The 12975-nt window shown below is 38.0% G+C and overlaps 1 protein-coding gene across 16 annotated transcripts in view; it reads right to left on the reverse strand.

Annotated features, from left to right (window-relative positions):
- Positions 1-12975, reverse strand: part of NRCAM (neuronal cell adhesion molecule) — a 971555-nt gene that overhangs the window by 24505 nt on the left and 934075 nt on the right. For all 16 annotated transcript variants that reach the window (XM_085653084.1, XM_085653089.1, XM_085653092.1 and 13 more), the window contains one exon: positions 8683-8761. In XM_085653084.1, coding sequence (XP_085509210.1) covers positions 8683-8761 — 79 coding nt within the window. The remainder of the gene's footprint in view (positions 1-8682; positions 8762-12975) is intronic.

Here is a 12975-nt window from a genome sequence, read left to right on the forward strand (position 1 = left end):
GCACTTCACGCACCTCCAAAAAAAACAGCTCACGCACCTCCAAAGAACCAACTTTGCAGTAACTTAATGTAAGTATTTCCTTTTTGCTGCACCACAGCACGTGAGATATGTGCTCAGCAAGAAATTCAAAACAATAATGTTCATGGTTCGGGATAAAACCATTAAAATTCATTCTAATTAAGACCACTTCATATCATAATTTTTTTTCCTTATTTTCCCTTTTTCCTAGATTCCTAAATCAATTTAAATAGGCCTCCTGCGCACTACTTATGCCACTGACAATAAACATTACAGCTCATTCTTTGCTAATTTGGACTTAGCAATAGACATGAATTTCAGGACTTTTTCCACAAAATATCAAATAGTTCCCGTGGAGACAGGCTTGTACTGTTTGCTGACATGTTCATATAGAATTTCTAATAAAAAAAACTGTCTTAACAGCCTTTTGTGCTCTGTCATTAGGGCCGGGCAGCATCAGACAATATGGTAACATAATAAAGAAGACATACAAACAAGCAGAAAACCAGAATGGGGAAGCCCTACTGGATCCAACAACCAGGAAAGAAACAACAATCCCACAAACATGTGTAACAACATACAACAAAATTTTAACCCAGATGAAGAAAATAATAAATAAACATTGTAAAATACTACAAACGGAAAAACTCAAATAGGAAAAAACATTATTCTCTTTTCATAAAACCTGGGAGTGTAAAGGATAAAAATCATATCTACAGAAAGCATGAATCTGAACAGCTGGGGCCTACCAGACGTAACAGGCCACTATGCATGTGGAAATTGCAGCATCTCTCATCCCACAAGTACCACTATGTCACTGAATATAGAACCAGGAAAGACATGGTCACTGAAGAAGCACACGAATCTCATCACCTTCCCGTTCAACCTACGATATGTAGGGATGACGAGAAGAAGAATCAAGCCACACATCTGTGAACATCGCAGCAATATTAGGAGCTAGAAAAGCACAACAAAAATGACAGACCACTTTCTAAGGACTTGACACACAACAACTTGCATAAAATGGGTGATCACTGAAAAGATCGAAAAATCAACAGAGGACACAAATCGATTACTGTTAGAAAAAGAACAATGGTGGATCTATCTCATGTCCCCCACAAGACTGAATTGAATGACAATATCCCAAGGAATTCACTACCAGTCACCCATACCTAGAGGGAAATTGTATGCATGTCTGTTAAGGTTAACTCACATAAGGAAGGGATTATATGTGGTAATCGATGCATAGCAGAGCATCCATTTGTTTTTAAATGTACAGCGTCCCATAGATGGTGAATAGAATGCTGCTATGGAACGTCTGGGAATCGTGCGGGATGAGTTAGAAGAAGAAACAGGATGTTCTGCTGGAAGACCAATGAATTTCTCACTGAGTGCGTCCCTTACATGCCGTAACGTGGCAAAAGCGGAGTATTTAACATGCAATAGCAGATACTCATATCACATTAAGGTATGGCGCCCGAGGAGACAACATAGGGATGTGAGAGAGTGAGACACCTTGATGAAGTAAGTGGGGGCTCAGTGAGGGGCATTTCTAGACTTTCCAGTAAGGATTAGAGATGCAGTCTTACAAAGCCCTATATTCCATTCCTTCTATCAGAGTGTGACCATAGGGTCAACCCCCCTCGGAGCCACAATGTTGTTTGGAAAAACCACACACGGTGGGTCTAAAGAGACAGTTTTTATGCTCATTTTAACACACAAAACCCTTGATTCATGCCTTTGTACGAAAGCACAATACATCACAATGTCACTATCACTTATATGGGCACGGCTTGCGAAAGAGCCATAGCAAGAATAAGCATGAAGTGGCTAAATGTAATAAGCTTGCTGGAGGTTGCAGCATGCATGGAACTAGTGGATGCCTGCTATTGCACCCCACAAGGGCTTACGCCAGGGTTCCAGGTCTGTGAACATGTAATATACTGCCAACATGACTAAAAACTGTCTCTCTCCTTTGTATTTGAATCGTTTTATCTCAACAGCTTAAGCCTGAAGATGCATTCTTGATATTTAAGTTCAACAACAGAACCTTGCAGCACGTGCCTTAGGGTGCATGTGCATCACACAGGTTTTGGTCCTGACGAAAGCCATATTGACTCTTATGGGCACATGGTAAGTGGCTGAAACATACTGATCACACAACAAGGGATATAAAAGCCCAAAAATATACCCCCTATGTTTTTTAACTTGTCCAAGGTCTTCACTAAATAAAGCTCCAGATCAGGTGGTAGAACTTGAGACAAGTTTAAATCACTTACACTTCATGTACCTCCTAAATCCCCAGCTCTGCAGTAAATCTGGCATCAAAGCACACCCTGGGGGCATTCGGCACCCAGGGTGGGAACCCAGTGATGAAGCATGTCACCAACTAGGTTGGTGAGTGAAGGCTCTTTTAAAAGAACCTAAGGAATCCTTTCAGACGGATTAAGAGACTGCAAACACCCAACTCTGAGTTGGTAGTGGGTTTGTTCTTTATGTTGTGGCATGAAAAAATATAACTCGTCAGTATTATGTTTTGGATAGCCAAATCTCTGTGCTTAAGCAACATGCTCCTAAAGCTAATTCAAAATCTAGCTTTGTTTGGCAGGAGAAATATTCACTGTGTGGCAGAGTATTGAGAAACTTGAGCAGGATTCCAATGTAGAGGATGGACTTCTCCTTTCTTTTTTGGAATACTTCTGAGATTTGAGGATTTATTTAGAGTTTGGCTCATAGGGCACTCCACTGTAAACATGGCGGATGCCCCTTCCACTGTATTACATTTTTATTAATGGCACTCGTAATACAGCAGAAATGTCTCTGTCTGCCAAATTCTAATTGGGGCTTAAAGTTTGAACGTAGTTACATTCCATTAGTGAAACCTCCTACGCAAAATAAGCAAAGGATGTGTTTTGTTCAAGCTAACCACAGACACTTCTTCCACTGCTCTTCATAAATTCAGAGAAACTAGTCCCTTATCACTTAAACATTTATCGAGCACAGTGCAATCTATTCCAATATCATTCTTCATGTATTATGGTTGGTGAATTTTGACAACTTTCTGTATCCCATCTACTTTATTTTAAAACAGTCCTACTACTTTTGTATATCTGTGCTATTGAATTGTGGCATTTGATTATGTGAAGTCCTTTATTCACTTTTTTGAAGACACTTTTGCTTAGCCTGCTAGTCGCAATGTGAACTGGGAATCCTGATAGGAATTATTAGTCTCTTTGTTAGTAGTTGATCTGAGTCTAAGTGTGGTGGGCAGTGGTTAATTTGAGCCAGTGGTTTCTGGTGCTCTAGTGACAGCCCACCACATGGTGGCGCTGTCTGTTTAATATTGAAATTAACACAACAACTGTATTTATGAAATCAAATAGTATTGAAAATGAATAATATCAGCCTCTCACGCTATTGTGATAGGTGTGTGTGGCCTAAAATAATCAGAATTGTCAAACTGTTAGGAGTGAGATGATTAGGTGTTAGGTTGGTATTGTCATTGACAGCACTGGCAGGGGCAATGCGTGGTGCAGAGTGAGGTGGCATTCCGAGAAGGTCCCTGGCACAATTTTTTACACACTAAGCGCTGGTTGTGGGAGGCCTGGACATGGGTTAAAGGACAGTATATGAAAATAAGTCAAGCCAGTAAGTCAATATCTTTTTTAAACTTCTCACTTGTGTCTTAACTTTTATTGAAATTAATATGCCTTTTGGTTGCTTGACAAAGGGTAACATGCCTATACCATTCCTATACCATGCCTATACAGTATGTTAGCATATATTATTTAAACTAAAAATAAATGTTATCATATTCTTTATTGTTTCGTTCTAAATGTGCAAATGGTTAACTTTTATTTATTCAGAATCATTACTGATGACTAGGAGCACACACAAGAACGAAAATATGACGCAAGATTTGAGTTCCAATAACTACTGACAACAAATAAATGTCTTGTTGACCAGAGTTGGTTCTGAGAATTGCGAAGCGTGAGGGTTTAATGCATGTTACAGCAATGACTACTGTAACATGGAACAAGATTAGCTTCTTGCAAACTCAAATTGAAAATGGAATTTGTATGTATGATTATCATTTGCTAAGTGGGATACAAATTATAGATCATAAAAATGGAAGCTTTGGCTGCCTCTCAAATTGTGATCTTTGTGCATGCTAGCAAAATCACAGAGTGGGCAGATTTTGTCACCATTTTGATTTAATTCAAACGTGACAGATTTGCATTTGAGATTCTTGTATGGCAATGGAAATTGAATTGATACAATTGGAGTGATAAAAATGATGAGGTCGATATTTAGGTTTATGAGATATTCTGCTGTAGTGCAGATAATAGTATAAGGCACTGTGTTACCCAGGAACCTTCCAGGTGCAAGAAAGTAGAATTTATTGACCTTGACTTTGATATGTGTCCTTAGTTCTGAATGCAATCGTTTTCTGTTAGACAGATAACTGGCCGTGTCAAAACAGATTCCTTCTTTCTATTGTACACACTGCAATGGAAGATTCAAAACACACACTGTCAAAGTTCAGCAGACAGTTCATATAATTCATTGTAAAAAGAATACAGAAAACAGTGGTTTCATTACAAGTCTCAGAGATTGTGCAAAGATGTATGTGTGTACTATAAACCCTTCCAAATGTCCAGTTATTTTAGTCTAATGTGAAATAGTGCAGTGGTCGTCAAACTGAGCGTCTTTAGGAGATGTATTACAACCACAAAGGTCACTGATGGTGGCACTATATACCCACAAAGGTCACTTTATTACATAGTGGCAAAACAGAGAAAGCACCTGAAACAAGCTCAGTAGAAGCAGTTGTTGCCATTTGATGGTGGAAATGTTCCAATGGAGAGTCAGACTAGTTGCTGCTGACAAAGGACTCTTAACATTTCTACAGTGTTGGGGTGGAGAAGAAATCAAACAGCCCTGCAGGAACATTCGGATGTCATTACCTAACCAGAGTGTGAGTGATTAAAATTCAGGACAGTCACCATCCAAAGCATGCATGTCTTATTAGTCATGAATTATAATGTATGGACTTTTTTTTCCCTACAAAACAGCTGCTTACGCTATTGCAGAGACTGAGATGCAAATGCAAGACTTGCAAAGGCAATTGGACTTATAATATCCATTATAATTTTAGCTAGTTCCATTCAAAGGCATGAGGCTTCTAAAGTTCTTTAAACATACATTTGTTTCTTCTTTTACCTAAAGAGGATTTTGTATTGAATTCTAAAAAATGCTTTTTGTATTTCTGGGAATATACTTATCTCCCCTCATGGTCATCTAATATAGCCCTCCTTAGATCCACTTTCAAAGCTGTACTATTCTTTTAGCTGATTACTGTGTCAAGTAATGAGAGTTTAACATACTTATTTTATAATAGTTCCAACAGAGGTTCCGTGAAGTTTTTGGTCAGCTAACGTCTACAAATCTAACCCCTGCATTTGATCATGTAAATCTTCCATGGACAAGGTTTTTTTAATACCTCCACAGCTATTTGTTTCTGGCATCTGGTAGTGTAATCAATGAGCAAACTGGTGAATAATCTGGCAAAATGAATGCTAGGACTTCTGACTAATGGGCCATAGGTCCCGTGAAATATCCATGTATGCAGCTTATGAGGATATAAGAGTTGGGGCCTGATGTACAGTTTGGCGGATGGGTACTCCATCTCCAACGTGACAGATATCCTGTCTGCCTTGTTACAAGTGCATTATATCTTATGACACTTGCAATAAGGTGGATAAGATATCTGGCAGATTGTGATGAATTAACCCATCCACCAAATTTTTAATTTGGCCCTTGGTCAAAGTTCAATGAGATTGTGTACATTTGTGTAAAGGAACTAGGCATAATCAAAACATACATCAAAATCAATGCAGAGAGTAAGACCTTTGTGATTTATTGTTAATGGCATCATAACATCAAACGGGTCTTCAATTAACAGAACCGCAGACTTTGAAGTTATAAATTAACAAATTAGGTATGTTGATGAGGTGGAGGTGCCTTAATGCAGGTAAGTGCTAACAATCAAAATGAAATGATGAGGTTTATGGAGATAGAGGTGCTATTTTAAGTTTCAATGAACCCACAGAAATAGCCAGCCGTTTTTTTCTATGATTAAGGAAGATATTTTCATATGAGGTTATTAATATCTGCAAGAGTTAAATTATAGTCACAGCCAAACCATGTCTCAATTAGATCTAGCAGATCTTGACTGTCCATCTCTAGCAAAGAAACAATAATATGCCTATATTTAAATCATATCGAGAACAGAATAAAAGAACTTTTCCTGGAAGGGGATAATTACAAAATAACTTGATTGATTAATCCAAATGAAGAGCTAAGGAGAAGCAACATTTACAGAACCAGAGCAAAGATTATTTGGGACAAAGTGCTTTCTGAGTGTTATTAGGCAAGCATGTCTCACAAGTCAAGGAGCTGAAATTAGGTCTATGGCCCGGTTGCAGCGGGAAGATACATTATTTTTAAAGAGGAATGCTTCCCACTGACTATGTCCATGTTGCCACTGTCTTTTGTATTATTTGTGCACTCAATTCCACTGCTAAAATATGCAATGAATTATAGGAATTGGAATAGAGGGTAAAAAGCAATGTCATACAGTTGTTTTGAAACAGAAGTATTATGGGAGATGTCTATCTCAAATACATATACTTCTGCTTCTTTTGAGGCACGACAGGACTGCTGGGATCTGTTGAACGTTTGTCTTACTCATCTACAACACCATCTTATATTAAGCTGGAAAAAAGTAAATAGGTATGCTTTCTGACAAGCAAAGAGGCCCTTCATAACTAACTGCTTAGTCTCTGGGACTGGTCAAGTAACAGTCACATGGAAGGTCAATAAATGTGCAACGTTTTGAATGATGCTTCATGAGACCAAAGAGTACAAAATCGTTGCAAATCAGATTAGGATGGTGCTAGACTAAAATAATGTATGGACTAAAAATGCTTTGTAGCATCCATATGTCACTGGAGTGATGTTCACGTTTTATTTCGCCTTAAGAGGTTCATTCGACGTTAGAATTTGCAGGTAGCATATGGAAACATACCCCAGGTGCTATTTTACTGGTTTCATGCTCGATGCTGTTGGATTTATGTCTTTTTAAAAAGGTCTCCAGATAATATTTACAGCAACAGTAGAGCTACATCTGTGTGTACTATATTTATTGTGTAATATGTGTATTATATGTTAGCTTCTAATGGTTGTTGAATTTCAACGAATCTAGTACACATTTGGAATCTAGTAAGTCAAAAATTACACCCATTTCAAGCATGTTCATGCTGATTCGCCAGGCATGTGTGTACAATTTACTTTTTGGATTCTGCTGTCCTGCCACTGGATGAGAAAACATTCAAAGTAAGGAGCTGCGGAATATAAGGTAAACAAGCTATTTATTTTGAAGGTTTAAAGAGGTACACCACACAAGATAACTGGACCAGCTCAAATGTAATTGGTTCCAGTGCATGATGTGAAAGGAGGAAAGTGCTGCTGATCGTCTACATCATGCTGTTCCTGCTTCCTAATGAGAAGTGTCAGTAGCCTGTGAGTAAGCTTTTACTAAAAAGAGGTGATATACTTTTTTTTCAAATGAGAGTTTCATACAGTTGGAGGTGTCTGTTCCTGCAAATGTCAAGCACTGCTTGATTTTAGATTAAGTAGTAAGATGTTGGAGGAGACCACTTTCCTCATTGTACATGAAAAATACATTGGCTCTGTTGCCTCTTCCACAGCTAAACTGCAGAACTGTGTAAAAGCTGAATGATCTCAGGCGAAACTAAGAAGAGGTCATTCTGTTTTAGTAATGTTGGGGAAACCCCATGGTGCAGTGATTATGATTTTGTGATATTTTCTTTAAGGAATTTAATACAAAGGATGACCTCATAGGCTTAGGTGATCTATAACTTTTTCCTCCCTCATGTCTTTTATTCTTTTTAGTAAGTTGTGAAGAAATACAAACGCTTCTGAGGTAACTTAGTTGCCAGGCATTAACATGTGCAAAAATAACGTTTTAAGAAATCCTCTCCAGAACATTTGGAACCTTTTTCGCTGTCCTCCAGAATTTCCTTATGTGAATGTTTCATTGATAAATCCTACACGTACAAAACAATTCGCTTTTTTTAAGTAAATAAAATATGGAGTTACAAACATTTAATGTGTGAAAGCACTGTTTGAGTAAGCAAATATATATTATTATTGAACAGAACACATCTAGAAAAGCCTTCAACATAGAAAAATGGGAAGCACCCACCTTGGAAGACATCATCTTAAAATGTAATTTTATGTTATTCCAAACCACCAGCATTTGTTATTAAAACAATTAATTTGAGCCTTGTTTATAATACTGAATACCTGAATGAGCTTATTACCTTTTTTAAAGCGACAGTTTGACTTCCAAATTATCAATGCCTTCTCGACTGTTAGTGATTTGGGAGAGTTATGGTTATTGTATCACTTATGTGTTTTCCTCATCCATAACACATATTTGTAAATTAAGTCATACTCATATGTCAGTTTAGAAGACCCTATTTGTTTTTGAGTTTTCCCTCTAAGAGCAAATAGGTTTTTACAAATTCTCATATTATACAATCACTGTAAGAAGAGCTGGTATAATAATGTTCTCACCTGTATTCACCAAAGGTTCCATCATCTTCCTTCATGGGCTGAATTTCTGGATCTGCATGTGCATCTTCCTTTTCTTTCACTACAAAAAAGAAATCTAGTTTAAAATAAGCCCTCTCTTTTCCATGACCTCCCTCACCTATCTGGGTCCTGATTACCTACAAGACTATTCATTATTACAAACAGAGCCCACTAATGAGGATCTGCATATGGAATGCATATGCATGGAGATCTGTCCTGTACAATGACCTTTGTCCTTGAATTTTTAAACGTGAAATCATCAGGCGGATTACATTGCCAAGGGAGAAAGGACCAACTACAATAAGATTGACAATTCGCTAGTCTGAAACTGAATGGTATTTTTGGAAGATGCATGCCCATTTCTCCATCAGAGAGTCTGAGAGTGCACCTCCACTCAGAGGGTAAAAAAGTGCCCCTCTTCTACTGAGCTCTACTAAAGTGCAGGCAAAATTTGAAACTGACAGAATGAGACATGAGACCATTGAAAATGTTGGCTGACTATGAGCGTGATGTACACGTTTCTGTTATGGGCAGTCATATGATTAGTAATAGAATACTGTGGGAAAGTGGATTATGAGTTGGGGTTCGATGATAGTCCATCACAAATTAATAAAACAAATAATGTCAATATTCTTGTTAGGTCTAATGAAGGTTGTAGTTATATAATCCTAAGCTCAACCCCTGGTAGCTATGGCACAGAGCAGATAGGCTTAACTTAAGAAAATGTGTAAAGCATTTAGAAGTACCAAAACTGTTAAAACATAACACAATAAAAGCACCACCCCATTTCTAAAAGTAGAAAATAATTTATTGAACACAATTACACAAAATTAAAAAAAAATCAAAGAAAAGGAACTGAAGATATGCATTTTTAAAGTTTTAAAAATAGTGCCAAAAGGTGCAAAGCTTGAACTGCAGAACTAGTCACACTAGACCCGACATGGGTAAGGTCAACGTCAATGGAGCGTGGTAGGATACAGAACCAGGTTCATCCCAGTCTGAAGATTTACCTTCTTAGTTAGTCTCTGAATGGAAGTAAAAAATCCTCAGTGGGACAAGGCAGCACGCTGCAGAGAAGGGCTTCAGGGGGACAGATTGTAACCGTTAAAAGACATCCTGGTGAAACTGCTCGGTGGGAAATCTCAGAGAGGGAGAAATTCAAAACTCACACCCAAGGAAGGTCTCTCATGACCCAGATTCTTTTGGTGCCTCCGCCCAGAGAAGATTTCTATGTTCAGACTTCGTCACTTTTATGTGGGTGGTAGTGACTCCTGACCACTCCCTAACCAATAGGGAAAAAGTTCCCAGGGTTAACCCTACCCACATTTGCCGCAGTTCTTGTATGCCCTAATTCAAACCATTCTTTAGTGCCCCTCTCTACCTAAATCCAACATGGCAGAACCTTACTTTCCCTGTGAAGAGCTCCAGTGCCCACCCTAGAGATGTACCCTGCCTTATGGGCATTTAAGGGTTAGTTAGGGGTGACTTATTATTAATATTAAAGAAGAGGTTTGTAGCATTTACTTAACAGAACCTGGGTATACTTTGAATAATCTACAAGGGATTTACAGGTAAAGTAAAGAAACCAATTAGGGGTGTAGCCAATTCCTACATGTTGTTGGGGCCACAGCACATGCACTGGGGCCTGTTTGCAAAGTTCAAGTACGCAGAGTCAAAAAAGAAACAGCCGCATCAGTCAAGAAAATGGGGGTGATCATGCACAAAGAGGCATTTTCCTACATAAAAAACCTAATATGTTGGGTTTTTAATTGTATAGGTATAATGTACAGAAAAGGCATTCAGAACAAAATGCATGATAATAAAATACAAAAATATAGATTGCAGTGAGGGACTTAAAGCATTTCAAATGGTTTAATTAATCGTGGTCCACATTAAAGAAAAGTACAAGAGTGTTTTTCATCAACAGTATATAAACAAACTTATCACTGTGCTCATGTTTCAGAAATGTGGAGTGCATTTGAAGCAATATTTGCATACTTATTACTAATTTGCATTTACTATTCAACCTCTTATCCCTGGATTTTTTTGCAATGTATACTTTGAGCACAGTAGAGTCACATTTCATTTGTACCATTACTCTCTCATTATCATAATGTAATGTTATAAATGGCTCCCATTAAGAACCATCAGCTTGCATAGCTAGCACTGAAATTTGATTAGATCGAACTGTGATGTAGAAATAGTGGGAAAAAATGTTTTTCCTACTATTGTTATATCAGAAGGTCTTGGGAGAGAACTGGATACAACAGAATTGCAGCTGGTAGTCTCACACACTTTCTCCTCCTCCTCTCATAGGTTTCCACAAACCCAAAGTAGGCTGGAGAACGTAAGTGGTACACTGCCTGCACAAATTGCTACCCGTCACCCACAGGTGTCTGCTGACCCACAATAACAGCGATTTTAAATCTGTGTTGACCTAGCAGCACAGTGCTGATCTCGGCTCCAGAAAGAGAAGAGTGTGGGTACTTGGGGAAGGGAAGGCGCTGATGGGAATATATATTTTTATGTTTTGGTGTGGGAGGAGTAGATTTGAGCAGATCATGTGGCTAAGTGGCAGGAATTTTTTTTTGCGTTTGGGTGGGTAATGCAGGGGTTTTTGGGGCTGGATTGCAGGACACAAGGTCTTGAGGTAGGTAAGGGAGAGTAATGATTATGGTAGTATGGGTGGGTGGCAGGATACCTGGTCATTTAATTTATCATAGAGCAGTGGAGGGAAATGTAATGCCAAGGGTGGTGCTGGGCATAGTAGTGCAGGTCATTTTTCATATTTGTGGGAGGCAAAGTTAACACAACGCGTGTGAGGACAGCATGTGGGCTATGTCTCTCCCCATCAGTCCTCTACCCCTGTGCTACTCTTCTCATCAGGGGATGAAAGAGTGGAGGGAGCATATATGAAATAAAATTGTAGACGGGGTAATTGTGGATAAAGGGAATGTTTTTACCTTGGGGTTCTGAGTGATATCAGAGACAACTTAAGCTTCATTTTCATTGTCTGCATAATTTCACTCAGAACCCCTTAGTAAAAAATAGCCCCATTACCTACTGTTACCCATCTGTAGTTCAATAAATGTAGGACCAAAACTGCTATTACAGATAAGTCAGTATTTTAATATGACTCAAAAATCCAATTGTTCCAATATTTACTCTCCAAATATTGCTTTGCGGTATTTAACAGATGCAGACTTTTTAAATTAAATTTCCTAAACCAAGACTTTAAACCAATAGTTTTTGTTCGCAAGTTTAGTTCTACTCCAAGCTCTGGCTAAAGGTCAATTGTATTTCAAGTGCAGTGACCTTTGTAATATTAGCCTTAGCACAGATTTCCCTCTTGTCGCATCCTCAATATCAGAAAGCAAGCCCACAAATGTATTCAAGAATATTATTATCTTATATTAAACAACGTTACATTTTGTGGCATTATTTTGCTTAGAATACATTCTGAAACTTGTGCTCCACAGGATATTTTCCGATATATATTTATTTATGTTAGCATTCAATAATTATTACCATACGTAGCTCTTCATTTGCATGGTGTATCATCAGTGACATTATATCAATATTAGATCTTGATTGGATCTTTTGAGTTTATTTCAGCGACTTTTACATATTCCACCAGATGCTAAGGGATAGACGCTATAATTCCCTATGTAAGTGTTTTTATATATTTATTCGTTTCTTGTTTAATTAAGCAAGACCAAGCCATTGATGCATGCAAGCACCATGCACTTTGAAAGAGTATTCCTAAAACATACTAAAATGAGAAACACAAAATCTCAACATACACCTAATCCATGGCAATTGATAAACACAACTGGCAACCACTGTCATTTTAACAATCAAAAATCTGTCCATAGAAAGAACCAAAAACCACATTTTAAGATGCTTTCTGAAAAGCAGAAAATCGTGGAGGGAAGATTAGAGTTCCACAAATGTGTTTTTAAAAATGGAAAAAAATAAATTTTGTTTTGCGGTTTGCTGCATGCTACAGTCTCTCAAGTGTGTGTAGAGTACCACACAACCGCATCATTCCAAGTCCACACCATACTGTCCCACAAAACGGCCTCTGAGCTGCGTACAAATGCAGACAATTCTACAATCTGTGCACAGCCCTTATTAGTTGCAGTTTTGCCTTGATTCTGATTAAAAAAATTATATGGGTTGCACTTTAATGTTTCAAGTGGAATATTCGATTTCCTAACAAGATTGACTTCCAATATGGGCTATCTTCTATGTCTTAAATCCCCGGTCAAAGCT

The sequence above is a fragment of the Triturus cristatus genome, chromosome 4_1 (assembly GCF_964204655.1).
Source record: "Triturus cristatus chromosome 4_1, aTriCri1.1, whole genome shotgun sequence".
In the NCBI taxonomy this organism is placed as follows: domain Eukaryota; kingdom Metazoa; phylum Chordata; class Amphibia; order Caudata; family Salamandridae; genus Triturus; species Triturus cristatus.